This window comes from Dendropsophus ebraccatus, chromosome 8 (assembly GCF_027789765.1).
Source record: "Dendropsophus ebraccatus isolate aDenEbr1 chromosome 8, aDenEbr1.pat, whole genome shotgun sequence".
In the NCBI taxonomy this organism is placed as follows: Eukaryota; Metazoa; Chordata; class Amphibia; order Anura; family Hylidae; genus Dendropsophus; species Dendropsophus ebraccatus.
Window position 1 is genome coordinate 54,201,456 of NC_091461.1, and position 24,919 is coordinate 54,226,374.

At 43.3% G+C, this 24,919-nt stretch overlaps 2 protein-coding genes across 8 annotated transcripts in view; one reads left to right on the forward strand and one right to left on the reverse strand.

Moving 5' to 3' along the window:
• Nucleotides 1-451, forward strand: part of NOC3L (NOC3 like DNA replication regulator) — a 44,474-nt gene extending 44,023 nt beyond the window's left edge. The window contains exon 21 of the mRNA XM_069980390.1: nt 179-451. Within this exon, the coding sequence (XP_069836491.1) occupies nt 179-301 (123 nt within the window). The 3' untranslated portion in view covers nt 302-451. The remainder of the gene's footprint in view (nt 1-178) is intronic.
• Nucleotides 452-3,564: 3,113 nt separating this feature from the next.
• PLCE1 (phospholipase C epsilon 1) overlaps nt 3,565-24,919 on the reverse strand; it is a 196,236-nt gene continuing 174,881 nt past the window's right edge. For all 7 annotated transcript variants that reach the window (XM_069980388.1, XM_069980389.1, XM_069980385.1 and 4 more), the window contains 7 exons: nt 23,399-23,514; nt 19,556-19,684; nt 10,394-10,600; nt 9,904-10,071; nt 8,278-8,496; nt 7,371-7,583; nt 3,565-3,651 (listed from right to left, as the gene is read on the reverse strand). In XM_069980388.1, coding sequence (XP_069836489.1) covers nt 7,404-7,583; nt 8,278-8,496; nt 9,904-10,071; nt 10,394-10,600; nt 19,556-19,684; nt 23,399-23,514 — 1,019 coding nt within the window. In that variant the 3' untranslated portion in view covers nt 3,565-3,651; nt 7,371-7,403. The remainder of the gene's footprint in view (nt 3,652-7,370; nt 7,584-8,277; nt 8,497-9,903; nt 10,072-10,393; nt 10,601-19,555; nt 19,685-23,398; nt 23,515-24,919) is intronic.

Here is a 24,919-nt window from a genome sequence, read left to right on the forward strand (position 1 = left end):
CCTTTAACAAGAAGGCTTCCATCTCTAACAATGAGTAGGAAATCTGTTCCATGTAGTTAGTAGGTGACGTTAATAAAGCTGCAGAGAGCCTGGAGCGATGGAAACTTGTGTGCCTTCACGAACTATGAAGAAATGCTTTATAATAGGAAACATCTAATTTTCTGTGTTTTTATTGCAGAGTAAAGGTAGAACAAGCTCTGAGCTTAGTGAAGACCTACAGGAAATGATTGAGGCGCAGCTTCGCCAGGTACCATCTGCCGAGCTGGACTTTGCGTCACAAATGAAACCATTTAACTCCTGATCGGGACTTGCATATGACCATTCATAATGAACACCTTAAGGACTTGTAGATATTTATTGCTGACTGTTTCTGGTGCCTTTGTGTATATATACAAAGCTTAGAATGTGACCTATAAAACAAAATCTGTAATAAAAGATTTTTTTAACAATGGGGACTGTACAGAAACTTTACCAATACAAGGCGTGAAGCAAACCATCTTTATTCTCAGCATATACAAATACAACAGTGTTTCAAGTCTGTATATATTAAGTAGTCCAAATGGAAAAAGTCATTTTACAAAACCAACACTCTTCAAAACTGGCACAAAAAGTCAAGATACTGTCACACACTTCATAACATGCAGAAATGACAATCATTACACACATTGAAATACTTCAGTGCCCTTTACATAGACAAAGTTACCCTTCTGGGCAGTCATACTGAAGATGAAGCAGGCATGGAACAGTTTAGTACAAGAAATATCCAGGGACTTGTAGTATATTGAGCCCTATCACCAGTGGCTAGTCTGCTACCAGTGTAAATATCTTACATCCATGTCATTACACAGGACTTTATATGCTAACTTAAAGGAATTGTCCAGGATTAGAGAAAACACAGCTACTTGTAAAAACAGCACCATTCCTGGTTGTGTGTGGTATTACAATTGAGCTCCATTCACTTCAATAGAATTGCACTTAAATAAAAACAAAACACACACCCACCTGAACTAAGGACAGGAGAGATTTTTGTAAGCCTTGATAACAACTTCAAGTTCATTGAAGTAACTACACATACATGGTGTATTTTGGATTATATCTGTGGTATTGTCTCCTGTTGTGGTCTACCAACCATTGATGATTTGTCTAGATGACCACTAGTTAAGCAGCTATATGTGCAAAAGTGGCTCCAGAAAGTTTAATCTGCATCTCTTGACCAAACGTCTTGTATTAGAACAAACACTTGACCTTTGACTCCAGGAGGCTGGAAAGGATGGATGTAGTCTTAGGGCTGTATCCATATTTTCTAGGTGGCATTTCTAGTTAGGACTATGCTACCTTGGCATCAAAACCGCAAGAAAGATGCTGCATAAGGATAATAAATAATACTTGGTTTACTGAGAGGGAGGCTATAGGTATATACATTATGTAGGAAACTCAAAGTAAAAATGTCCAAACTGTTGACTACCGCTGTCTGTACAACCGCAGTGCTGATTCCGCCTTGTACGGAGAAGATTTTCAGTATAATAAAATTACATTTTCTAACTCAATTTAACATCCGTTTGTAAAAAGCCAAACTCTCCCCAGAACACGTTCAACAATGTGCACGTTTACAAGCAAGTGAAAAGCACAAACCACAACTATGCCAGCATTCTGCTCTGCCCCTCTAGGCCCCATGAACTTGTCTGGCTTCTAGCGTGTCACATGTAACCAAATTTAGTCCTATGACATCAGTTCTAAAGAAAATAAATACTACAGAAAGTTTTCCAAAATGTATCACAAGGTTTCTTGTCTGCTCTTAAAGACAACACACAAACTATAGAAACCACCTGGTACAATAGTACTAGATCCCAAGAAAGTCTGCCAGCTGAGATAGCATTAGCATAAAACAATAAACGCGACCTAGTACAAATTTAAGAACCTCTTCCAGCTCACAAGTCTGAATATGCTAATAGGATAAATACACTCTCATTCATGACATGGCCATTAGGCACAGCATATCGAGAGCACAAACAGTTTACATTTACAGACACGATCTGATTGCCCGTGATGAAATCCAGCTTACCAATTAATCTGTCTACTCTGCCCAATTTCCTGGCTCATGTTATTAGATACTGTACAATAGAGGGCAATGTGCCAGTAGCCTTCAATGTTCTGTAGAGTTACTAGTCTTCAATATATTAAAGGCTGACAGTACCACAGCAAGTGTAGTACCCAACTCTGATATGTGGCACTGCCCGCACATTATCTTAATAAATCCCATACAACCTCAAAGGCCTTGTCTGGAGGATCTACATATATAAAAAAAAATAAATAGTAATAAAATGTACAGATTTCTAAATAGTGAATATAATAAGCATCATATTTGTAACAATTAAACTAAAAACAATACTTATGGCTCATACACAGCCATGTTTAGGTAAGGCTTTTGTTTTCTCTGTATAAATAAGCTAAAGTGATCCTTGCTCGGCCTAAGCAAAAGTATACTACTATGACGTATCCTCATAGCTGGCTTCAGTGTGGACAGTGATGTGTAAACCACCACCACTTCCTACCTTGGACAGCCATACAAAAAAGAAAAAACATATCTAGCCCTGTAAGCTAAAATCATTTGTGAAAGTAATAAAAACAATTTCCCTTTAACAACCGCTCACAAAAAATATACATATACACACGGAAAATTGTTACTTTATAGCTTCAAATAAAGTGTACAGCAGAATGGGATTATGGGAAGGATATGTGCCATTAGTACAGTCTCCTATATGGTAACCTCTAGAAGTTTTAGTGTCATCTAAAATGTCTTAACATTAACTTGTTTCATTTAACTTCCTAAATAGAAGCACCGTATAGTAATATGCACCTGTGGTGGCTTTTGCACCAACAGTGTCGTCGTTCTCGTCCGTGCTGGGTATAGTTGTCAGTCTATGCTGCCGTGCATAGGTTTAAGCCGCAACAATTTAAAAATAATTCAGTTGTATGTAAACAAATAAAACAAAAAATATAGTGTCTGACACCGCCAAATACTAAATTCATAAGGTGCTATGTAGTCATAGAAAATGCACGATAAAAGATGTATTAAATAAAAATGGAACACTGTGGGAACCTTGAAGAATACAATAAAGCATGTGAGGATGCAGAGCCCTGTGACTCCTGTACCATACCTCCTCCTCTCCTGTGACTCCCATGTAAGACTATAATGGATCATCACATCTGTGCTCTCATTTTACTGGGGTTTCTATGCACATTAATATACACACCCAATATTCCTTAGCAATGTCCTTAAGTGACATGGCAATAGATTTCATCTCCTCCTATAAAGTCTGTGTGTCCTTTCCTTCCACCATTCTTCTTATTCAGGTCAAAACAACTTAGCCCTTTTTTTCCAACCTGTACTCCACTCCACCGCAACGCTTCCACTATGCAATGGGCGCTGCAGGAAACCAGCAGTGATAACCAATAAGGGTAATGTATTCAGGTGAATTCCACTACAATTGTATCACACGGGTCATTTTGGCAGTTTCCAATTTTTTAGTATCTGAAAGTACCAAGGGGCGCTGAGTCTCCTACAGCAGGATAGATGTCTGCTGGCCCGGCCATTCCCTGCTGAAGCCATTTCTTCTTCTCTTATTATTATTTTGGAGCATATACAGCAACCTGCAAAATAAACATTAAGGTAAAACAGATGTGGAACATGGCAGACCTTCCAGCACAAGGGTACACAAACAGTACTGTGAACAATCTCTAATATCATAAGCAGGTTAAGTTTAATGAAAGCATTCTTATAAAGCTGTGTTCTTGGTCGTGTGACTCCCCTTGGCAAAACTCCAGCTATAAGCCCTGATAGCTACTGGTACAGCCAGCCACAGGTTGGCACTCTCTGGTATGAAGTGTCAGATTCAGCCAAATTTCCAAATGTGTACAGATAGGTCAGAGACGGGGCGGAATTCTCAGTAAATATGGAGACCTCTCGTGTACGGCCGACTATTAGTGCTTTTTCTTTTCCATCTGCACTAATAAAATGCCATTAAGCAGCCTGGTAGGATGGATTCAGAATGGCTAGGGTTCCTTCTGGTGCATTTTGTTTGCCACTGCAGTAGTTTTAGTAAATGGATGTGTCAATAAGGCGTAACCTCAAATTATAATATACTGCCTAGGATTGTGGTATGAGCTGCAGTAGTAAAGTGAAAGATGATGTACTGTATGTATATTAGAAGCCTACAACTATAACCCCCAGCCAACAGCTGTCTGAGAGTCACAGGTTAAAGATCACTGGTGTAGCGATAGATAATAAAGCATACCTTTAAATAATAAATCACTGATAACCAGGTTCTCATACAAAAATATACATATATGTCCAGGGTAGACAATATATGGTCCAGGGCTTATGCCATGCAGCTTCCAAAAGCCAACCGCATGCCAAACAAGTTACAGGGAATCAATGAGATTGTCTTGTTACTTTTCTGAAGTTAATCACCCTTTTGGTGTTTCTTCTTAAAATCTATATTAAAATGCCAGGTTGTATGTGATGGACCTGACAAAATAGTCAAATTACAGTGGAATGAAAAAATATCTTGTTTAAAAAAAAAAAAATGAAAGTTGTGATGCAGATGTATTCATCCCTCATATGTATTCTCTTCCTTTGCTATGAAACCCCTACATAGGTTCTGGACCAACCCATTAACTAGAGGAGTCATACAAATCATTGAATGCAGCCCCCCGTGTGCAATTAAATGATGGCACAACCACAAACCTGACAGAAGGCCCCCCACCACAGAAGGCATAAATCAGAGAGAATACTGAAGGAGCTCCCAAGATCCACAGCAGAGCTGGAAGTATCTGCCCATAGGACTGGTCTCATTGACCGGCGCTTGTTTAATAAGCCTTTATACAGCTTGGTGACTGTGCAGGCAAGGCTATGATTAGTCTGCTGCACATCCCCTATTACACTGGGATATGTGCGACTGATTGACAAGGTGTTTTTAACCAGTTTAAACATTGCGATCAGCATAAGGCCAGTTACTCAGGGCAATATTGACCTGTTTTGCAGATAATCACCACATGTATTAGGGCCCTAAGCAGTTGGAGCCGTTTTGCCTGAATGACAGATGGGCAAAGATCCCAGTGTCTGGATGCGTTACGCTAACAGAGACATACCCCCCAAAAAAACTGCATGTGTAATTACAGCAAAAGGCTTCACAAAATATTGACTTTAAGGAGATAAAAATGTATGCACATTAGTATTCTCTTATTTTTATTTATGTTAAAGGTGCAAATAATTTTTCTATTCTGATACAAAGTTGCAGGGAGCACAAAGGGCCAAAAATCTATTTTAACTTCATGGTGTAATACAACAGGAAAAACAAAGGAGGGGAATACTTTTCAAAGCTCTGTAAAAAAAAAAAACAAACAACCTTTTAGACCTATAGTATACATTAAAAAAAGTACATTTTATTAGAGAGATACATTTAAAAACAACATTTTCGTATTAGAAAAGATTATACAAAAAGGATAACATGATGTAAGAATTTTTCAATGAACAAGTCACAAACTGAGAAATAAAGCCTGGGGTTCCTGGAGATCCCTGGTATATAATAAGGTGAGACACAGTTACAGATTTTCATTCCTGCAACAGGTAAGTATAGACCATAGAAAATGTGCAGCTCCCCTATTGGGCCCAGAGTGGGGTGTCCCAGTGTCTCCTGGTTTTAGTATTACTTATCTTGTTACTCTTTGCCCCAATGCTTTTTACATAATTGTTGACGCTACATATGTTCCTCAGTATCCATTACACCTTAGTGGGTTCTTGCTGATCTACACATTTGGGATTTTAAAATCTCCATATCGTTTCATTGGTTGTGTGTATATACCACACATTTTGTTTATCTCAAATTCTGTAAATGTGGTCTAGGGCATAAGGGAGTCCATATCTGGGTTGCGGTTTGCACATGCACCAACCCCCACCTCCTAATACATACCAGTCTTACATGTTCCAACCTTGTGCGAGTTGACTACTTAAAATTCATAGCAGTGCTGACCTAGGTGCTACACATTTTCTATGGTCTATACTTACCTGTTGCAGGTAAGTATGACAATCTTGCACTTGTTGAATCTGTAACTGTGTCTCACCTTATTAAATATTCTGACTTCTCCAGGGATCTCCAGGATCCCCACACTTTCTTTCTTAGTCTGTGATTCCTTCATTCAAAAATTCTTACATGCTGTTATAGTTTTTGTACAATCTTTTTAATAAAAAATTTGTTTTTAAAAGGTATACCTCTAATAAAAATTTACTTTACCCTATACGTTTAAAAAGTTTTTTTGATGTATTGGTTTTGCTGACATGGGTAACTATTTGGAGCTCTTTAGGATTTACTGTATTACTGTAACACTTCATTCACGCATTTACCAAAGATTTATTTTTCCCATCACATTCACTGATGAGTCCAATCACTAAACTTTCTGAGTACTGTATGAGAAACACCAGGATCACTTCCCATTATATAGGCCTAACCTGTAAGAGTGAATAGAGCCTCATATAACAAACTATCTATATCAGCTTTTGCGCTGATATGGAATTTCTGAATATACATTTAATGTAATCACATATAGTGTTAACACATTGATGTTATCCATGCATAATGCTGACGGATGTATTTCCCATGCAGGAAATTTCTACAAGCTGCAGTTACACAGTATATAACAGTACAGCTTATGACTAACATAACTGATGCAGAAAGTGCAATAATCCTAAGGATCAGCATAAAGGACAGTGCCAGCAATGTCTGATCAGCAGGATGCTGACACCCAACGACCCTGGCTATTATCTGTTTGACAGAGCCAGCATGTACACATTGAATCAGGCCAGAAGCTCTCGATCTGATCACTGCATAGTGGTTGTGTATATGCTGGAGCTGTGACTTGCTGGTGTGCTGGGTGTCAGCGCCCTGCCTATCAGACAGCGATGGCCTATTCGGAGGATGTCCAGGAAACTCCTTTAATACACTGCATAGTATTAAACATCACTGTCATTTTTCATACTGTATCATGGTATATACAGTATATATTATATCAGTATTATATAGTATACAGTATATTATATCAATGTTCACCAACCTGTAGTTCTCCAGCTGCTACAAAACTACAGCTCCCATCATGATGCTGTTGTAGTTTTGCCGCAGCCAGAAGACCATAGGTTGGGAATGACTGGTATATAAAATATGTTAGTAGGAGTTGAAGACATCCAAGTAATATAATAAAAAGCCTTTTTTAACACATCAAAACACTTTTCTTAAAAGGGTTAGTATTTATTTTCACATATTTGGTTAATTCAATAACTAAGAGGAGTAAAGGAGCAACAGGTAAGTCACCCATACCTGTATGGAACAGGACGCACACAAATATAGTTGCTATTCACTGATGTCATTGAAGGACAAACTGCATGCAGGTTTTTCATCTCTATTCTGGGTACCTTCTGGAGACATGATCTGAGGTGACAGTGTGAAGTTCCGAGACTGCCTGCTTGATTTTGCTAGTTTCTTCAGTTCGCTGGCAATAGAAATGCCTTTTCTCTTATCATCTCTCGCTGCCTGCAGAGACACATCAGTATATGAGACGTACATTCACCTTATCAAGGTCTCCGCTCTTTTTCTGCCAGGAAATGTGACTATCTACATTCTTTACTCAGCTGGATTTGATTTTCCTAGAGGTGCGGCACTTGATGTGAAACATTGTAAGTAGTGACGACTTTATGATCACTACAGATACAGCCAGATATCACATGTAGCAATTACACTTTTCCCAGGCAACCCACCAAACCACGTAGCATCCCAAGTGGTATCTGATTGTGGCCGTATTCATGTATAAGAAGATTACAGCAGCTTTTATTTCCTTTTTTATATTTTATTAGTAGAGTTTATTGAGGTAATATACAGGAAGAGCATAGCCCATGAGTATATACACTTGCAAGTGTAACCAAGTTATTTTTGTCACTTAGCGACAGTGATTCACATTTCAACCTTCACAAGTTATATTTGACAGAGTAATACTATCTTCAAAGGGAAGACGAGAGAGTGATAAGGCAGAGCAGGTGCCTGGCAGGTCGTGCACAAAATGTACCAGTCTGCAAAGCAGACATTTAATCCTGCACAAGACAGCCTACCGGAAATGATACAGACATCCTCTCTGAAATGGAAGAAGGTGTGAAGATTTCAGCAAACGTCATCCAATGACTATAGGAGGATAGCACAAATCCCTCCACACACTTCCTGAGGGTTACTGTACCTGGACTTGCTCCTTTAATTTAAGGATGAATTTCCCAGCTCCTTTCCATCTGCTCTGTGCCTGGAACACGCACTCGTGGTCAGAAAGGATTCTCTGAGACGTCTTTGTGGTGGACGACTTCTTGTTTGAGGAGTCTTTTGTCACTTCCTCTAGAAGGACATAGTCGCTTGGGTTAGGATTGCTTAGAATGGTGTAGGAATATTTGGCTTTGCTCAGGGCCTGTGATGTGAATACAAATTTGTGTTAAATGTTGATCGGTATCAATATTCTCTATTAAACAAAACTATCTACCTATACCATTAGACCACAAGGCATGTATAAGTGAAACCATCATTTTATGCAACAAAATGGTTCTAAAAGGGTTTGTCTGGGGCAAAGAAAAAACATCACCCTTTGGAGGGCTCAGTACATCTGTGCACTATGGACTGGGTTCTTCAAAGAAAATATTGCTGCTGGACAATTGATCGGTGTAAAATACCTTTAAAGTGTCACTGTTGTTTCATTTTTTTTTGCAGAAATGAATAGTACAGCCGATTTTAAGAAACTTTGTAATTGGGTTTATTAGCAAAAAAATTGCAATTTTATCATGAAAAAGCAGTTTGAAGCTCTCCCCTTGTCTTCATGGTTCTCTTATGGAGAGGGGAGGGGTGGAGGGAGATGAGGCACCAAAACAGGACAACAAAGAGTTAATTTACAGCCACATCTCCTCTGAAGTCAGCACTGACCTCTGAATACTGACTTTCACACAGTTCCCGCTGTGTAATCCTTAGTTCTCTGCTGGCGACTAATCTCCCCCCTACCCTCTCCATAGATTACACAGGGCCCGACTGTAAGAGAGTCAAGATTTCCTGATAATGAGCAGTGAATGAGAGAGATTTCTGCAAAAAAAAAAAAAAAAAAAAAAAAAAAGACAGTGACACCTTAAGGCTTCCATTGTGGTTGTGTTTGTCATTAGGCACTTGTAGTCCAGTGTCTAGAGCAACAGTGGTTGAATCCACATAGATAAGAATCGAAGCAAAATTTACTTTCAGATCCACAGCAGCTTATTACGTTTTGGATTTGGGATAGCTTTCACCACTTTAGGTAAATAGTAATAAGATCCTCAGTGAATCTGCTACTTCCTGATCGTCCTACGGAAGCACATACTCTATATTGTGCTACCTACGGACTCCAGGAAATAACATTTTTATACTTCCTGATCGTCCTACGGCAGCACAATATAGAGTATGTTCTGCCTACGGACTCCAGGAAATAAACATATAAGGTAAAAATTTTATACATAATCCACATGAAACTTGGGACAGGTTTGCAGGAAACAATTCTAATGCTTGTGGAATAACTCTAATAAGGCAATAGGGCGTATTCAGTCCACATGCCTAGGGCAGCCCCATTATTAAATACGGTCCTGGCTCTCATTGGTGCCACCTCTTAATGTCGATTAAGTCGTATCATTAGCAGTGCAGGACAACCAACCTTTTACAACAGGTGTACCATACAACTGGAGGCAACAGTGAGAACACAGCAAACAGAACAATAATACATTTAAAGGGAAATGCACACAGTTGTGAGGGCTACCGCCTTACAATGGAATGTCCCTATACTCAGGGGAGAAGACATTTCAGTCACCTGCTGAATAACATCCTGTGCTGTACTGAACCGTAAAGCTCGTATAACAGTGCGCGGCTGTTCCGGAGAAACGTCATGCACCTGGACAAAGAAGCTCTCATCATCTGATGTTACAGGCAGCTCCTTGTCTTCCTTTTCCTCCACAAATGTATTTTTGTCATTTAGATTCTAAAGAAAAATCCAGACAATCGCATTGAAAACATTGATAAATGTAACATAATAGCATATATAGCAATTCTAATCATGCACAGTATAAGCTATCATAGCTTGTCTTTGTTAGTCCCGTCCATTATCCACATTACAGGGCCAAACCGTTCCCCAAAAGTCCAGCCCGTTCCTCTTATTTCAAAAAGGATTACTTATTTTTTATTATGTGTAAGGGACTTTTATTTATCGGTCAAAAGTCACACTTTGTTTCTCCCTTTTCTTTATTCCCTCCATTATGTTAAATACATTTTAGGATTTTACTACACTTTATATATCAACATACTTCTTCTTGAGTTCTGAGAATAATTCTTCCCACATATCCTTCCTCTGGAAACCAGCTATTGAGAATCTGCAGGATGTTTTCTTCTGGGCCCAGCACCCTTTGAAATGGCAGCTTCTTGCATTCATTTCTGTCTTTTGATATAAAACACTTTTCTTCCATCAAGAAATAGTCTTTGCTGGTTTCGGGCCTCTTTTTAGAAGCCAGAATCTGTGCAGAAACCATAAAACATTGTATTATTAATTCAGAGTATTTCACAGTATTTTATTGGAGACCTGTCCACAGCTTCTCCTAACCCATTTAGGGTGCACCATCTAAAGCAGGGCTGGGCAATTCATGTTCCCATCGGACCACATGAGAACTTTGAATGGTTTGTGGTGGTGGGGGAGCTACCATGTGGGGGTGGTAAAAATGACTTTTGTAGATGGGTACAACTGTTATTCCAGTAAATGGCCCTGTAGATGGAAAAATAAAGGTTATGGCTTTTAGAAGGTGAAAAGGCAAAAATTAAAATTGGCTGCGTTCTCAAGGCCAAAATGGACTTAGTCCTTACAAGGTTAATGGTTCAGATATTGCAGAACAAAAAACTACAAAATTCTGTTTATTCTTTGTTTTTAATTATCATCTGATAGACGGGAAAAGGAAGGGATTCCAGTTTTCCCAATACACACTTTCAGGAAATTCTGCCTTTGGCTCCTGAGCCCCCTCCTTGCCACCTGCCCTGACTGTTTCTGTACCAGTACATCAAATATCAGGGAGATTTATAGCATCTGGATGTTGTTTTTGTGCTGCTCGGTGCTGAGGCAATTTATTATGATTTCTTGTGCCTGTCATTGGGGGACACAGCATCAGTGGGTATAGGCTACTGCCACTAGGAGGCGACACTAGACAGAAGAAGAAGTGACTCCGCCTGGCAGGCTATACCCCTCCTACAGGCACCAGGCTAACTCAGTTTTAGTCTAGTGTCCGTAGGAGGTAGACACAGGTGCCATGCACCTAAATTTTTTTTATTTTAGTTTTATTTCTTTTCCTTTTCTTTTAGGTTATCAGGGGGACCGTCGGCGTGGGCTGCCACATCAGACGTAGTTCCCCCTGAGGGTGCATGGAAAAGTTCTTTTCTCTGCACCGGTGACCCTGTGTGCACCTGAAGACGCCGGACAGGTGAGTATTCCTGTCCCTAGCCTCTTGGGGGGGGGTCATCCTACCAGGGCACCCAAGTATTCCCACAGCACTCCCTTTCTCCTCTCATCTGTGCAGCGCAGCAGCTTGTGGCCACCTGCTATTCTCACTGCCTGCCAGTACAGCAGCCTCAGCTCCCTGTGCACAGCAGCAGCTCAGCATCCAGTGCAGCAGTTCCAGCGTGCCCCTGCTCCAGCATCCAGTGCAGCTCCTGGCCCCCTCTGTCTGCTATGCCTTAACCCTAGTGCCACCTCCCAGGAGGCCCCCCCCTCCAGGTTCAGATGTAGCCTCCCCTGAGTGGGCTAGGTCCCTGTCCCAGGCGATTGGTGACCTCTCTAAGCTGTGTCAGGTCATGATCCATGCCATTGAGCGGTTGCCTTCCCAGGCGCCTCCAGCAGCGGGACCCTCCAGGGTATCTCCTGGCTCCCCTTCCAGAGGACGGTCTCATAAGAGATCTAGACTCTGTCTCACGGTCACCCTCTAGGTGTTCCTCAGACCCTTCTCCGGACAAATCCACTGCAGGCGGTTCCACTTCCCAGCGACCCCTCTCCGCCACCTCGGGGGACCCCTCTGACTCTGCCTCAGAGTCCGACAGGGAGGATCAGCTGGCCTCTGCAGTGCAGGCCTTGATCCGTGCAGTGCGGGACACCTTACATATTGAGGAAGAGTCCCCTTCTACTTCCAGGAGTGAAGTCTCTTTCAGTCGCCATAAGCGACAGCCCTTGGTTTTTCCCAGCCATAAGGATTTTGAAGATCTCCTAGCCAAGGAGTGGAATCACCCTGACCGGCGGATTCCATCCTCTAAGCGCTCCGAGGCTTTGTTTCCCTTCTCCCCTGACTTGGTCACTACATGGGCGGTGCCCCCTCCGGTTTCACAACTTTCCAAGTCTACTACTCTGCCTCTGGCAGATGGGGCTTCACTCACTGACCCAGTGGACAAGAAAATCAACGCTTTTTCGAAGTCTGTCTTTATTGCAGCTGGTTCGGCCCTACGTCCTACCTTTGCTGCATCCTGGGTCAGCAAGGCTTGTTCCTCTTGGGCCAGGCAGTTAGTCCATGACCTCTCCCTGGACACCCCGCGTGAGGATCTCCTGTCTCTGGCCTCGCAGATTCTGCATGCGTCCAAATACTTGTGCGACGCTTCTCATGAAGCCGCTCATTTGTCTGCACGGGCCCTGGCTAACTCTGTAGCCATCCGACAGATCTTTCTGGTTAAAATGCTGGTCAGCTGACGCCTCCTCCAAAAAGGCTCTGACTTCTCTTCCCTTTGCAGGGAACAGACTTTTTGAGGAGCGACTAGATAAAATAATCTCGGACGCTACAGGGGGGGAAGAGTTCCTTGCTCCCTCAAAACCGCTCCCGGCGGCCTCAGCCTCACAGGCGTTCCAGCCGTTTCCGCTCCTTTGAGCCTCTGCCGCGTCGTCGTCCGGCTAAGGATACGCCTCCAGCTCCTTCTAGGAAGCCCTCTTTCAAACCCCGCCCCTCCTGGCAGCCCCGTTCTCGCCCTTCTAAGGGTCCTGCCCCCAAGTCTTTTTCCTGAGGGTCCTTTCCCACTCGGGTCTCTCCCTCAAGTAGGGGGTCGTCTGCTCTCCTTCAACGAGATATGGCTCGCCCATGTGCCCGATGTGTGGGTACGGGAGGTGGTGTCTTCAGGATACAAAATTGAGTTTGTGTCCATGCCGCCTCCTCGCTTTTTTCCAACAAATCTCCCACGCTCTTCGGCACGGCTTTCCGAGCTTTTTCGGGCGGTTCAGAATCTCCTGGCTCAAGGAGTTGTGGTCCCTGTCCCTCCCTCCGAGCGCTTCCAGGGATTCTATTCCAACCTGTTCACAGTCCCCAAAAAGGACGGCTCGGTCTGTCCTATCCTGGATTTGAAACGGCTGAACAGGTTTGTTCGCCTTCTGCGTTTTCGCATGGAATCCTTGCGATCGGTGGTCGCGTCTCTAGAGCAAAACGAATTTCTTGCCTCTATAGACATCCGCGACGCCTATCTGCATGTTCCTATCGCAGCCAGTCATCAACGTTTCCTACGTTTCGCCGTCTATCCCTAGACATCCGCGACGTCTATCTGCATGTTACTATCGCAGCCAGTCATCAACGTTTCCTACGTTTCGCTGTCGGTTCTGGACATTTCCAGTTCGTGGCCCTGCCCTTCGGGCTCGCCACGGCGCCTCGGGTCTTTACCAAGATCCTTGCACCCTTGTGCACCCTTGATGGTTTTGCTTCGATCAAAGGGGGTGGCTATCCTGCCATACCTGGACGACCTCTTGGTAAAGGGCCGCTCCAAACAGGACACTCCAGATCACAGCCTCCAGATCACACTCGATCTCCTGACCGATTTCGGCTGGGTGATCAACTACCAAAAATCTTCCCTATTCCCCTCCCGCTCTATGGAGTTTCTGGGGATGCTATTTAACACCGAGACGGCCCGCGTTCTCCTTCCTCCCAACAAGGTTGCCTCCCTGCGCTCGGCAATCGCTCTGCTCCGCTCAGGCTCCCCCTGTTCGATTCGCCTTTGCATGCAGGTCCTGGGCAAGATGGTCTCCTCTTTCGAGGCGATCCCCTTCACTCAGTTTCATTCGCGCCCTCTGCAGCGGGCGATTCTGTCTCAGTGGGACAGGTCCCCTCTGTCTCTCCACAAGAAGATCCTCCTGTCCCCTGCTGTTCGCAGGGAGCTTCTTTGGTGGTTGACGTCTCCGGTGGTCCTCCTCGGCCGCTCGTTCCTCCCCCTCAATTGGCTGGTCGTCTCTACGGATGCCAGCCTGTCCGGGTGGGGGGGCGGTCTTCAGGAGCCACACAGCTCAGGGCTCTTGGTCGCCGATAGAGGCTCAGCTTCACATCAATATCCTGGAGCTCCGGGCCATCTTTCTCGCCATGTCCTAGTGGACCATCTCCTGAGGGGTTACCCGGTTCGTGTTCAGACCGACAACGTCATCACCGTTGCTTATCTGAACCGTCAAGGCGGCACCAGGAGCCGCTCTGTCATGACCGAGGCCGCTCGCATTCTCCATTGGGCGGAGCGGTTTGTTCCAGCTCTCTCGGCAGTCCACATTCCTGGAGTGGACAATTGGGCGGCGGACTACCTCAGCCGCGAAAGACTGGATCAAGGCGAATGGGCTCTACATCCCGAGGTGTTTCTTCAAATCTGTCGGCAGTGGGGATTCCCAGACGTGGATCTCTTCGCCTCCAGGCTGAACCACTAACTCCCCATCTATGTGACTCGAGCTCGGGATCCTTGCGCGTTCGCGGTGGACGCCTTGGTGACCCCATGGGAGCAATTCTCCCTGGTTTACGCTTTTTCTCCTCTGCCCATTCTCCCACGAGTCCTGAAGCGCATCAAGGCACTCTGCGTTCCCACCATTCTTGTCGCTCCAGACTGGCCGCGCCGGTCCTGGTACGCCAACGTAGTGCACCTCCTGGCCAACACCCCCTGGCGTCTTCCCCTGCGGGCCGACCTCCTTTCACAAGGGCCAGTACTCCACCCCAATTTACCTCAGCTGAGTTATTGGCATGGCTGTTGAAGCCGCGGTATTGATGTTTCGTGGGTTCTCGGAACCTGTCATCCAAACCATGCTTAAGGCCCGTAAGCCTCAGTCAGCTCGGATCTACCATCGCGTGTGGAAGGACTTCTTTTCTTGGTGCGAACAGAATAATTTTCACCCCTTGGTGTGTTCCACGCCCAAGATTCTTTCCTTTTTGCAATCTGGGTTGGATAAGGGCCTCAGTCATTTCACCTTGCGTTCGCAGGTTTCCGCCCTGTCTGTTCTTTTTCAGCGGGCTCTTGCTTTTCGCCCTCAGGTGAAGACCTTTCTTCAGGGGGTGGTCCATTTGGCCCCTCATTTTCGACAGCCTGTAGAGCCCTGGGACCTTAATTTGGTCCTCGAGGTTCTGCAAGGTCCTCCCTTTGAGCCTCTTTGGGAGGTGTCTCTTCGTTTCCTTTCTTGGAAAGTCGCCTTCCTGGTGGCGATTACCTCCATCCGTAGGGTGTCTGAACTGGCAGCGCTCTCTTGTCGCTCCCCTTATCTGGTCCTTCACAAGGACAAGGTGGTGCTTCGTCCTCTTCCTTCCTGCCGAAGGTCGTGTCTGCATTTCACCTTAATGAGGACATCATTCTCCCCTCTTTTTGCCCTGCGCCCTCCCATCCTAGGGAACGGTCCCTGCATTGTTTGGACCTTGTCCGGGCCATATGGATCTACTTGTCCATCACTGCTTCTTTCCGCCGCTCGAATTCCCTGTTCGTGGTCCCGTCTGGTTCGTGCAAGGGGCTGGCTGCCTCCAAGACCACCATTGGGCGTTGGATCAGGGCGGCCATCGCAGAGGCATACCGCGTTCGTGGCAGGGCTCCTCCTGTTCGGGTCACCGCTCATTCTGCTCGGGCGGTGGGGGCCTCTTGGGAGGTTCGCCATCAGGCCTCAGTGTGCCAGGTCTGCAAGGCCGCCACCTGGTCTTCAGTTCACACCTTTTCAAAGTTTTATCAGGTCCATATCATGGCTTCCTCTGACGCCAGTCTAGGCCGCAAGGTTCTGCAGGCTGCCGTGCGTTAGGCAGGCCGCATGGGGATTGTAATCTTCTTTCCCCACCCTCTGGGATTGCTTTTGTACGTCCCACTGGTGCTGTGTCCCTCAATGACAGGCACAAGAAAAGAGGATTTTTTGTACTCACCGTAAAATCCCTTTCTTGTGGCTTCATTGGGGGACACAGCTCCCACCCTGTTTGATGTTGTGCTCCCGGGGCTTGTTCTGTTCTTGGGTTTTTCGTTCCCGGGACCAGCCTGTTTTTTTGCCTGTTTTTTGTTACTACTTTCTACTGCTTGTGACTAAAGTGAGTTAGCCTGGTGCCTGTAGGAGGGGTATAGCCTGCCAGGCGGAGTCACTTCTTCTTCTGTCTAGTGTCGCCTCCTAGTGGCAGTAGCCTATACCCACTGGTGCTGTGTCCCCCAATGAAGCCACAAGAAAGGGATTTTACGGTGAGTACAAAAAAATCCTCTTTTCTGCACCAGAACCCCATAGCAGACAGGAGAGGATGATGGCAGATGGACACTGAGGGACACACGGCACTGGAGGGACACTGAGCATCCCCCTGCCCTCATCCTCTCCAGCAGCCACAGCCCGCACAGCTCTGGGAGTCAGGTCGTGACATCACCATGTTATCCAGGAAGTGACATCACCATGTTATCCAGAAAGTGACGCCTTGACACATTTCCCATAATAAGTATATACTGGTGATTTATATAACAAATACAACACTTTAATAAAAATTTTCGCCAGACTTCTCCTTTAACCCGAACAGCAACAACCGAAAAGGTGCAGGAAAGCTATAGAAAACAGTCTGAATTATCCGTCAGTCCTGTCTAGGAAACATGTTACTGATCTGGTAAAGACAATGACAACCATTCTCCAGGTGTATGTCCCCCAGATGCATCAATTTTTCTGTCTCACCACCATTATATTCAGGACACGTTACTAACAATATAAATGTATCATGAGGCTTTCATTATCGTCTTCCTCACAAGAGTGTAACACGATAAAGAGGAGCAGAGACTTTCACATACTGCACACAACATGATGCCTGACTATATAAGGGAAAAAGAGACATAGAAACAATAGGACAAACCGACTGATGGCAGCGGACAACGTGAGCGGGTGTGCCACAGTTATTGTTACAGTGGGGAATCACAGACAATACAGCTGCTCACAGACACAATGGATAACCTAGTGTCTATGCACTAAAGTGACTAATACACAACGCTTTGTGCTTCTCCTCTTTGTACCCAGCAAGTTGTATGTGACAGGTTTAGATTGCTTCATTGCTTAGACTAGGATGACAGCCACAAGCATTAAATCCTTGGCAGGACCATGAAGAATGCTGAAAGCAATACTCGTCTTAGAGACACTGGACATCCTTTTATCCCAAAACAAATAACAATTCCCCCTTGTTGACATATCTAAGATTATGTCTAATATATTGAAAGGGTATGGCTGACAAGAGATCCAGTTGGATATAGTCAGTGGAGATACCTCTGCTCACCTGCCTCCCTGCTGCGCTGTCGTTCTGGCAGCAGGCATATCATGCCAGGAACAGCTGCCAAAATGCCTTGACAACAAAAGGCAACAAAGTAAAGAGTCATGGGGAGGACCGCATTTCATGCCACAAAGTGACATTTTGCATGGGACTTGCTGCGACAAAACAATTACTTTTAATACTCAATTATTTATCTGAAGACTAATAACCATCCGCTAAAAAGTCTAGATGTGACTAGATGTAGTTATATCATAATGTTCAATTCATGACTGTGCTGCCGCTACTGAGGGAGATCACAGAGAGAAAATCTAATGAATTCCAGCATAGTACAGAATACAATATGACACCTCAATAAGTCATAAGCCTGAATCAAGGAGCAGAACTTTTTCATCCATCTTCTGCAGCTATTAATGAAGTATCTGAGCTCTAATACACACTAGCAGAAATGTCAGCAACAATAGCTTAACAGAGCCACAGATCTCACAGACACCAAGGTGTGACTTAGGTAACAGGACATGCCATGTAACAAGAGGGCCGTCATTTTTCTGTGCGGGATCCAAGGATTTATTCTAGAACCTCAAACACTGGCTCAAGTCACTACAGTATAACTATGTGATGCCTCTGACATTTCACCTATCACCACTTGTCACAAACTGAGAGGGAGAGAATCCTTGGTGCATCACTACTACAGATCTGTTAGGCCAAGATGTCAGCACTGTTCAGTGTTGTCTGCCCCAACAGTTGGGTAACCAAGGATGAACTGGAATGACAGCAAGAAATTAACCTCTGCATGGGCAGGTAGTCAGATTAGAAGAATTGTGCATAGTGATCCATACAGTACTGCAAGTGAAATTCTCATGTAGCAAACCAAAGGCATTGAACAGTGTCTACAAAAACCAGAAGGTGGCTTCCACGATGGGCTACAAGCCAGATGTGCAGCTACAGGTGCTCCTGTGGTGCAAGACAGCAATAGAGTCCTGCTTTTGTCTCTAACATAATCATTGTCAGAGATTGGTCTTAAAACCACATGGACCACAGCCTATGGCAGTATCCATGTTTTCCCTGACTCCCTAGGGCTGCATCTAACTTCCTCAGGCACCGGTATTCAAATGCTGAATGATCAGACTGGAGCATGCTGGAGTTGCGCTCATGATGAATTACGTACCCAAGTGCATTCAGCCTGGCAGAATATTCCTCAGACAACTATTAATAGCCTCATCCTAAGCATGCCATGTCTTTCTCTATGTTGCACTCATACGCAATACTGAATCGAGATGTTATTTTCCCTTTTTTTATTGTTTGCATAACATGTCTATCGATCCTGTGATTTTTATAATTCCATAATGTTCTATGTGGTGTTGCAGTTTCGATGTTGATGAGTGCAGATTGGACCTCGGACTATTGTCAGCCTTATCAATGATGTAACTATGATGTCCCCTTCTGTACCAAATCATGTTCTAGCTGTCAATGATATGATATAACTCCTAGGCTCAGTGACCTATATTTAGAGGAAACTTTGAAGGGATATTCCAGAGGATAAAATTTACATTTAAAAGTCCGGGGCAAGAAAATTGTACTCATTTGCTGACGATTCCATAATGGTGCTGGTCGTGATGTCATCACTTTCTCTAGTCTGTCTGGACACACTGGAAACCCCCGCTCAGCCAACTACTGGCTTCAGCAGTGACCCACCTCAGCCAGAACAGAGGAAGCTCTGAGCAGTACGATTGGCAGTTTTGGAAGGCCAACAGCAGGTGAATTGAAGTAGGATGAGTACACGCTTTTTACGTTTTAAATATAAGATTTATAATCCAGACTACCCCTTTATGATTTCGGTTTCTCTGCCTCAAGAACAGAAGTGACTTGGGAACATTACTTTATGTCTATATGGCTCAAGCACCACTACAGGTCTGCAGTGCGAATAGAAATAGAATCAGCAATACTGAATGGTAAAACATAACTTACTTGGTCTAAGAGTTGTTTTGCTGTTGTCCCACAATTTATGCTGAATACGGAGAATGGTTCTGGACCAGGAATTCCATGGACTGTGACTTTAAATGTTGTGGCTGCTCTTCTTTCTTCTGAGTTAAAAACCTTTATAACAACAGATAGGATTAAAACAAACCGTAACATGTAAAATGCTGTCAACATCCAGAATATACACAAGCCGGACAATGTTTTACATGATCTGTAAAAAAAAAAAAGAAATTACCTCCAAAACAACTATTTTTCAATAGACTTCTAATTCCATTATTAATCATTTGATCTCAAGTATCTACGTGTACGTGTACAGTAATACAGTGGTACCTCGGTTCTCAAACTTAATTGCTTCCGGAAGGCAGTCTGAGAACCGAGCAGTGTTTTCCTATAGGAAATAATGTAATGGTGTTTAATTGGTTCCAGCGCCCACCAATAATTACCTACAGTACCCATATATTACATTAATAAGTGCCCAGTATATTTACTACAGGACATTACAGAGCAGCACTATATACTGTACAGGACATTACAGAGCAGCACTATATACTGTACAGGACATTACAGAGCAGCACTATATACTGTACAGGACATTACGGAACAGCACTATACTATACAGGACATTACAGAACAGCACTGTATACTGTAGAGGACATTACAGAGCAGCACTATATACTGTACAGTACAATACAGAGCAGCACTATATACTGTACAGGACATTACAGAACAGCACTATACTGTACAGGACATTACAGAGCAGCACTATACTGTACAGGACATTACAGAGCAGCACTATACTGTACAGGACATTACAGAGCAGCACTATATACTGTACAGGACATTACAGTACAGGACATTACAGAGCAGCACTATACTGTACAGGACATTACAGAACAGCACTATACTGTACAGGACATTACAGAGCAGCACTATATACTGTACAGGACATTACAGAGCAGCACTATATACTGTACAGGACATTACAGTACAGGACATTACAGAGCAGCACTATATACTGTACAGGACATTACAGAGCAGCACTATATACTGTGCAGGACATTACAGAGCAGCACTATATTGTACAGGATATTACAGAACAGCACTATATACTGTACAGTACATTACAGAACAGCACTATATACTGTACAGGACATTACAGAGCAGCACTATATACTGTACAGGACATTACAGAGCAGCACTATATACTGTACAGGACATTACAGTACAGTACATTACAGAGCAGCACTATATTGTACAGGACATTACAGAGCAGCACTATACTGTACAGGACATTACAGAGCAGCACTATATACTGTACAGTACATTACAGAGCAGCACTATATACTGTGCAGGACATTACAGAACCCGCACTATATACTGTACAGGACATTACAGAACAGCACTCTATACTGTACAGGACATTACAGAGCAGCACTATATACTGTACAGGACATTACAGAGCAGCACTATACTGTACAGGACATTACAGAACAGCACTATATACTGTACAGGACATTACAGAGCAGCACTATATACTGTACAGGACATTACAGAGCAGCACTATATACTGTACAGGACATTACAGAGCAGCACTATATACTGTACAGGACATTACAGAACAGCACTCTATACTGTACAGGACATTACAGAACAGCACTATGTACTGTACAGGACATTACAGAGCAGCACTATATACTGTACAGGACATTACAGAACAGCACTATACTGTACAGGACATTACAGAACAGCACTATATACTGTACAGTACATTACAGAGCAGCACTATACTGTACAGGACATTACAGGACAGCACTATATACTGTACAGGACATTACAGAGCAGCACTATATACTGTACAGGACATTACAGAGCAGCACTATATACTGTACAGGACATTACAGAGCAGCACTATATACTGTACAGAACATTACAGAACAGCACTATACTGTACAGGACATTACAGAACAGCACTATACTATACAGGACATTACAGAGCAGCACTATATACTGTACAGGACATTACAGGACAGCACTATATACTGTACAGGACATTACAGAGCAGCACTATATACTGAACAGGACATTACAGAGCAGCACTATATACTGTACAGGACATTACAGAGCAGCACTATATACTGTACAGAACAGCACTATACTGTACAGGACATTACAGAACAGCACTATACTGTACAGGACATTACAGAACAGCACTATACTATACAGGACATTACAGAGCAGCACTATATACTGTACAGGACATTACAGGACAGCACTATATACTGTACAGGACATTACAGAGCAGCACTATATACTGTACAGGACATTACAGAGCAGCACTATACTGTACAGGACATTACAGAACAGCACTATATACTGTACAGTACATTACAGAGCAGCACTATACTGTACAGGACATTACAGGACAGCACTATATACTGTACAGGACATTACAGAACAGCACTATATACTGTACAGGACATTACAGAGCAGCACTATATACTGTACAGTACAGTACAGCACTATATACTGTACAGTACATTACAGAACAGCACTATATACTGTACAGGACATTACAGAGCAGCACTATATACTGTACAGGACATTACAGAACAGCACTATACTGTACAGGACATTACAGAACAGCACTATATACTGTACAGTACATTACAGAGCAGCACTATACTGTACAGGACATTACAGGACAGCACTATATACTGTACAGGACATTACAGAGCAGCACTATATACTGTACAGGACATTACAGAACAGCACTATATACTGTACAGGACATTACAGAACAGCACTATATACTGTACAGGACATTACAGAACAGCACTATACTGTACAGGACATTACAGAGCAGCACTATATACCGTACAGGACATTACAGAGCAGCACTATATACCGTACAGGACATTACAGAACAGCACTATATACTGTACAGGACATTACAGAGCAGCACTATATACTGTACAGGACATTACAGAACAGCACTATACTGTACAGGACATTACAGAACAGCACTCTATACTGTACAGTACATTACAGAGCAGCACTATATACTGTACAGGACATTACAGAACAGCACTATATACTGTACAGGACATTACAGAGCAGCACTATATACTGTACAGGACATTATACACAAGAAACATTAAACCAAACCAGCAATTATAGTACAGCAGTCACTAACTCCTCAATCATCCTTTACTGTATAGAGTCCCCCCATTCCAGCTCTGTAATGTATGGGAGATGGACTAGCACTCTAGCAGTCTTATACAGTACTGTTCTGAATGTGAAGCCTCTCCAGTGCTAAACTCACCAGATACAACCCACCATCCACACTCGCAAAAACGTTCAGATACCGAACAAAGTAAGAGTACATTTTCGTTTGAATACCGCGGTATTTACTGTACTTCAAGACTGGGTGCATGAAAAGTCGTTGAAAACCAAAGCAAACTTTTCTTGAAAATATGAGGTACTACTGTACAAGAATACTGTATCACATACTATAGCAAAAGTCTATTTCCAATAATCCACCCGCCAATCAGCTGAGACTGGCACAGCTGTAGCACCCAGATGTGAGTTCTACCTCTATACATTAGGTATAAAGGTGCCAGGTTACTGCGTTCAGCACTGTGCTCAGTACATGTCCACTATATATCTGGACACAGACTGGCAGGATTGCTGGGTGTTTGCAGCCACTGATCAGCTATTCATTTTTTCATTTGCAATAGCAAATCTGCCATATTGTGTATATGGTTACTAGAAGCTGATGGCGCTGAATAGTCAGGAAAAAAAAACAAAAAAAACTTGAACACGTTTACCTACCAAAGATGCTGGCAGACCACCACTTGGGATATCTTCCATTCTTCTGCTATTAATAAACAGAGTGGAGATCTCCAAAGACTCATTATGTAAGTTGCGAAGTTGTAAATGTCTGTAGCCTGCAGATAAACATAAAAGTAACATAAAATGTCACTACAAGAAACAAATTATTATTATTCCTTGGAAAAACATTAGCGAAGAAATAATAAAGCAGGAACCATTGTTGTTGACATTTTCAAGCAATGGTGCAAGTAGTTTTAAAGGTAACACCGATTCTCTGCAAGCACCAAACAGTCCCCATCTAGCTAGGATTATTGTATCAGTTAAAGGAATATTCAAACCAAAACTAATACATATTGTCATGTCCAGTCCACAGCTGGGGGGAGGTTACATTTTTAGGCTGGGTTCACACTATGTATATTTCAGGCAGTATTTGGTCCTCATGTCAGGTCCTCATAGCAACCAAAACCAGGAGTGGATTGAAAACACAGAAAGGATCTGTTCACACAATGTTGAAATTGAGTGGATGGCCGCCATATAACAGTAAATAACGGCCATTATTTCAATACCACAGCCGTTGTTTTAAAATAACAGCAAATATTTGCCATTAAATGATGGCCATCCACTCAATTACAACATTATGTGAACAGAGCCTTTCTGTGTTTTCAATCCACTCCTGGTTTTGGTTGCTATACAGCCTCACAAATACAGCCTCAAATATACATAGTGTGAACCCAGCCTTAGTTGGTTAATTCTAAAAAATGCTAAGGCAAAATGTGTGTGCTTCATATATCATAGTGACAATACAGTGGTACCTTGGTTTAAGAGTAACTTGGTTTAAGAGTGTTTTGGTTTAAGAGCTCACAGTTTTTCTAAATTGGGACTTGGTTTAAGAGCATTGTTTTAGTTTAAGAGCTCCCTGTACGGGGTGGGAGGGGAGTGGGGGAGGGGCATGGTCTGCATAGCGGGGTACACAGCACTGTACTCTGACCCAGGAGGTCTCCCTCACCTTCCAAATCATGGCAGATCGACTTCAGGCTGGGGCTTACATTAGGGGACAGGACTGTGGAGGTAATGTCTCCATAGCTGTAACCCCTCTCTCCCTGGACAGAGAGCGCTGCATGTATGTGCTCACATCTGTCCTGCTCATTCCTTCATGCTCCCTGCAGTCTCTGTCAGTCCTGATTGGTCCATGCTGAACAAACACCCCTTCTCCATTGCTGTCATGTGACCAGCCAGACCTCTGTTAGCTGCCCTGCTTCACTATTCAAGCCTGTTGTACTACACTACTGCATTATGTGAGTCTGCAGTTCCATCCTGTATCTACAAACCGCTGCTGTGTTATCAGGTTTATGCAGTTACTATACATTATACTCCACATGCTGATTGCTATACTGTGCAGAAACTTATAATATCACATATTCAGCTGTTTATAAATGTTTGTTGCATTTGTCTTACATGGTATTTAGAATATAAAATCATTATTTTTGGGGTGTGGAACCAATTGTCTGCATTTCAATGATT